This window comes from Tupaia chinensis, unplaced genomic scaffold (genome assembly GCF_000334495.1).
Source record: "Tupaia chinensis unplaced genomic scaffold, TupChi_1.0 Scaffold000704_1, whole genome shotgun sequence".
Classification (NCBI taxonomy): Eukaryota; Metazoa; Chordata; class Mammalia; order Scandentia; family Tupaiidae; genus Tupaia; species Tupaia belangeri.
Genome location: NW_006160227.1, coordinates 1,774,578 through 1,780,042, shown reverse-complemented (window position 1 = coordinate 1,780,042; position 5,465 = coordinate 1,774,578). Strand labels below are relative to the sequence as shown.

Here is a 5,465-nt window from a genome sequence, read left to right as displayed (position 1 = left end):
CTTTCTGTCTCTCTGTCTCTGTCTGTCTGGCGAGCGCACGTGCCCTATAGCAAAAATCTCTCCAAAATAAAAAATAAATAAATAAATAAATCTCGCCTGCGGCATATATGTGCGTCCCCAAAATTCCAAGAAGAGAATGGATGAGAAGGGACTGTGGCATAGCCATCCCCCTGGGGGGGGTAATTTCTCACTTTCCCTGTCACTCTCTCCAGCTAGCACGCATGTCCTATCACAAAAACCCTTACACACACATACACACACACACACACACACACACACACAGTGGAAATGAAAGACACACTGTAAGGTCTGTGTGTTTCAAGCAAAGTAGGATAGAGAATAGAAGAGCACTCCTAGGGAAAACAGACAACTCCCTGTGTTTAAGATGCAAATATCTCCCATCTGTTTCCTGTTGACACGGGCAGGCATTTGAGCTTGCCACCTCTGTAACACGAGACAAATTAAGGTAGTAACTAAGACACTGGCTTTGGAATAAGGGAGACCTGATTTCAAAGCTGACTCCACCATTTACTGTGTGACTTTGGTAAATTATCTACCCTCTCAGGACCAGCAGATGGCATAATGGCTACATCACTGGACTCCCATATAGTGGACCACAGTTCGAGTCCTGGACCCAGTGGCTTAAACTCACGCCAGGTACATGTGCGTGCATGCCCAAGATCCCGAGAGGAGAATGGAGGAGAAGGGATTGCAGCGTAGCCATCCCCCTGGGGGGTGATTTCTCGCTTTCTGTCTCTCTGTCTCTCTGTCTTTCTGGCAAGTGCATGCACCCTATAGCAAAAACCTCTCCAAAAAAAAAAAGAAAGAAATGATCTACCCTCTGTATGCTTCAGCTGTAAGACATCTGAAGTCTCCTCACATAAAGCACTGGTAATGTTAGTACCTACCAAAGAGGACTGCTGTCATGTAACAATCAAATAAAGGATGGAAAGTTAGCTGTTACTAGCGCAGAGTTCAAAGGGAGGTTTTCAGGGATTTTTTTCAGAGAGCTTTTTGCTATAGGGCACATGCACTTGCCAGGGAGAAAGAAAGCTAGAAATCACACACACACACACACACACACACACACACACCCCGGGGAGGGGAACGGAAGGCCACCTTACAATTCCTTCTCCTCCATTCTCCTCTCAGGATTTGGGGCACCCACACGCAACTGGCACGAGTTTTAAGCCTCTGGGTCCGGGATTCAAACCACAGTCGACCACGTGAGAGTCCAGCAATGTAATCATTACACCACCTGCTGGTCCTGGGTTTTCCGGATTTCAATGCATGAAGCTGAAAAAAAAGACACACTGGTACGCAGACAAGGGCCTCAGAAGAGAGACAGCAGAGGTTGAGTATCCTGTCCCAGTGGCCAAGACGGGGGCTTCATGACAACGCTGGAAAGATCACCAAGGAAGACTATTAACTTCAGACTGAGGGGAAGAGCCAATAGGTACTTCCTGAAATGTACCACAGTTCAACGGATTCAGGTGAAAAAAACAGAACAGGACATTAATGTTCAATCGTAAGGCAAGAGAGTCATTCTCTTTAGATAGGTTTTCAGATTTTCTAATTAGGAGAAAGTCTTCTTTTTGTTTGTTTGTAAAGTGTTTGGGGGACCAGCAGATGGCATAACAGTTATGTGGGTGGACTCCCACATGGCTGACTTAAGTTCAAGTCCCAGATCTGGAGGCTTGAAACTCACTCTGGGCCAGATGGGAATGCAGCATGGCCATCTCACCTTGGGGGAGATTTCTCATTTTCTATCTCTCTGTCCCTGTCTCTCTGGTGAGCACATGTGTGCCCTGTAGCAAAAATCTCTACCAAAAAAATAAATCTTTTTTTTTTTTTTGCCATAGAGGGCGTGTACTCTCCAGAGAGAGAGAGACAGAGACACAGAGATAGGGGAAGTGAGAAATTATCCTCCCAGGGAGGATAGCCAGGCCACGATCCCTTCTCCTCCAGTCTTCCTGAGTATGCACCGCACTCGCACCCCGTGTGTTTCAATCCACCAGATCCGGAACTCGAACCCTGGTCGACCTAGCTACAACTTGTCCACCCTGTTTTCTTTCTTTCTGCTTCAAGTTTTCTAGTCATCTGCCACTTTCGGCGAGCCATGCAGACGGGCATGCATGCAAAAGTGACGTTTCGTTGTTAAATTGGAATCGTATGGACGCGAACATCGGAGAGACATATCCAGAGACACACGTAAAGCAAGAGTCCGGTAACGCCAGTGCAGGGAGCAAAAGCGGGGACGTTCGGGGAGCACTGCTGGGAGCGTCGGACCAGCGCGGGACGGACCGGCGCGACAAGAGCGTGGCCCTGCCCTTTGCCCTCTCCACCCCAGGGTCTCTCCATCCGCCAGCGGTGGGAGGGTGACCTCGCAGCCGCCAGGCCCGGGGTTCAACGCCTGCAGCCTTAGCCCAGGCCCGTTACCCCTGGCAACCAAGAAGGGTCACGCAGTGACTCCCGTCATCCCGGCCAGGGCTCGGCCTCCCGCTTCTCCCGGCCTGCCCGCTCCTCACCAGTGCTCGACTTTATCTCTCCACGTCAACACGGCCCTCATCCCGGCTTTCAGCAGGCCTCGGGCCCCTCCTCCCCGCCTCAGCCACGGGCTCCACTCCGCTAGCCACTCTGGCTACCCGCGCTACCCCACATGCGCAGTGAGCTGCGCGCGGGTCCTCAGACCTCCGAGTGCGCATGTCTGAAAGGGGGGGTCAGAAAAAGGAGCAAAAGCGGAGGCGTCCGCGCACTCAGGACACGCGCGATTGGCCAGCGCAGGCGCGGGGGCGGTGCGTCTTTCTCGGCAAACGATTTGATTGGTGGAGCCGCGGAAATGGCGGCTGTGGCCGAGGGGTGTCCGGGGAGCAGCGGTGGAGACACTTTGCATTTCTCTATCTTCAGACTTAGGAGTTTGAGGAAGTTTTTACACCTTTCTCTGCCCCTCGCCCTGGGTGCCCATTGCTGCCGCAGGAGCCTGCTTGATGGGCATGGCCGGGATGGAGAGTCCGAAACTAGAGGACGGCGGAGCTGCCCCACTGGTCACCGCCAGTGAGCGCCTTGTCCCAAACCACCAGGGTGACCTCCGGCAAGTTATTGTCCCTATTCGGGCCTCAGTTTCACCACCTGTGAAATGGGAGCGGGGGGGAGAGAGACAGTGTGTGGGCCTTTCTACCGTGGGGTCGACAGAGACCTCCAAGCCCACAGATTGATTTGCTAGGAGCTGGGCCGGAACCCAGGACCGCTGCCTATGGGATGAGCCAGGGGGTGCACCCCACTTCCTCCCCCGGCTGACTAGGGAGCTGGGAGGAGCAGGGAGGTTCCGTGGAGGCTCCTAGGAAGACCTCGGAGGTTCATTCATTAAGTACGTGTTTGTGTGACATGAGCCTAAGAAGATTTACCTACATCTTTTCAGAATTTAATTCTCAGAAGTGCCTTAAAAAGGTTTTCTTGCAGATAAAGAAGGGAGACTTTGAGAGTTTAAAAACTCGCCTTTGGACACAGCTGTAAGTGGCAGAGCGGGGCTGGAGCCCAGGCTGCTGCCCTCGGAGTTGGTGTTGATTTCACCAAGGTTCCTGTGCCTTCAGGAGACCTTGATTGTGATGCTGGTTAATCACTACTAGTTCTTCTTAACTTCCCTATCTGTAGGAAAGAAGTTAAGTTACATGATTTCTGTCGAGCTTTCAAAATGTATGACTTAGTGATTAAGATAACTTAACTGATGTTTTCTGTTGTTTTTTGTTGTTGTTGTTGTTTTCTTTGACTGGTGTTTTATAAAATTGTATTAGCGGGACCAGCAGTTAGCATATGGCTATGTCGCTGGTTCCCCCATGTAGCCGACCACGGTTTGCGTCCCGGACCTGGTGGCTTAAACTCACGCCAGTGGCGTGTGCGTGCGCGCCCAAGATCCCAATAGGAAAATGGAGGAGAAGGGATTGCGGCATGACCATCCCCCATGGGGGGTGATTTCTCGCTTTCTGTCTCTCTGTCTCTCTCTGTCTGTCTGGAGAGCGCACATGCCCTATAGCGAAAACCTCTCCAAAAAATAAAATAATATTAGCAAGTTTTGAAAGATCTGGATTCTGGTATCAACTGCAAGTAAGTTAACCTTCCTGTCATTCAGTTTTATCAATAAAATTAGAATAAACCACATGGTATCTACCTCACTAGGTTATCAGTAAGATCAAGAATGAAGAAGATGTGAAAATTCTGCATCAGAAATTGTTTACCTATTGTAGAGTTGAAAATCCGGTGAAAGTAATAGTCTCCTCCCAAAAAAAAAAAAAAAAATGCTCATAGGTGACCTCACATATTATGGAGGGGGGGGATGACTCACTGACTCCTTTAAGCAGTTCTATTGATCCCAGGTTAAGAGCTCAGCAATTAGTTTATGTTCTGGAATTTAGGCCAAGCATTGCCAGCAATGTTTTTTTTTTTTTTTGGAGAGATTTTCACTGTAGGGCGCATGCACTCGCCAGACAGACAGAGAGAGACAGAGACACAGAAAGCGAGAAATCACCCCCCAGGGGTGATGGTCACGCCACAATCCCTTCTCCTTCATTCTCTCAGGATTATGGGCACACACACACACACACACACACACACACGCGCGCCATGAATTTGAGCCACCAGGTCTGGGACTCAAACCGCAGTCGACTTTATGGGAGTCCAGTGACATAGCCATTACGCCAACTGCTGGTCCCATTATTTATTTATTTTAATTTGGCCAGAATGGGACAGAGGAAGAGAAAGAAGGAAAGTAAAAAAGCAAACTGCCAGGTCTGGGACTTGAACCACAATTGGCCATGTGTGAGTCCAGCACCCCTAATCACCTTGCCACCTGCCAACCCTTCAATTTTTTTTAACCCATGATAGAAGCCAAGAAGCTATTGTAGGACTTGCCTATGACATAGCAATTACATCGCTGGACTCCCACAGGACTGACCATGGTTCAAGTTCCAGACCTGGTGGCTTGAAAATCATGCCAGACATGTGCATGCATGCCCAAGGTCCTGGGAGGAGAATGGAGGAGAAGGGATTGCAGCATGACCACCCTCCTCTCCCCAGTGAGGGTGAATTCTCACTTTTCCTCTCTCTGGGGAGCACACGCACCCTAAGGTAAAAATATCTTTAAAGGAGAGCCAGCAGTTAGCGTAATGGCTATGTCGCTGGACTCCCACATAGTCGACCGCAGTTCGCGTCCCGGACCCAGTGGCTTAAATCTCACGCCGGGTGCGTGTGCGTGCATGCCCAAGATCCCGAGAGGAGAATGGAGGAGAAGGGATTGCGGTGTGACCATCCCCTCTGGGGGGGTGATTTCTCACTTTCTGTCTCTATGTCTCTCTCTGTCTGTCTGGTGAGCGCATGAACCCTATACCGAAAACCTCTCCAAAAAAAAAAAAAGAAGGGACCAGCAGTTAGCGTAATGGCTATGTTGCTGGCCTCCCATGTAGTCGCCACTC

At 50.2% G+C, this 5,465-nt stretch overlaps 2 protein-coding genes across 2 annotated transcripts in view; one reads left to right on the top strand and one right to left on the bottom strand.

The window, feature by feature from the left end:
- The window catches only part of IFT122 (intraflagellar transport 122), a gene marked incomplete in the record, with an annotated part of 100,738 nt that extends 98,082 nt beyond the window's left edge, over positions 1–2,656 (bottom strand). The window contains 1 exon segment of the mRNA XM_014592486.2: positions 2,529–2,656. Within this exon segment, the coding sequence (XP_014447972.1) occupies positions 2,529–2,569 (41 nt within the window).
- A 180-nt stretch (positions 2,657–2,836) lies between these two features.
- Positions 2,837–5,465, top strand: part of MBD4 (methyl-CpG binding domain 4, DNA glycosylase) — a 17,395-nt gene continuing 14,766 nt past the window's right edge. Inside the window, 1 exon segment of the mRNA XM_006160655.3 lies at positions 2,837–3,091. Within this exon segment, the coding sequence (XP_006160717.1) occupies positions 2,988–3,091 (104 nt within the window). The 5' untranslated portion in view covers positions 2,837–2,987.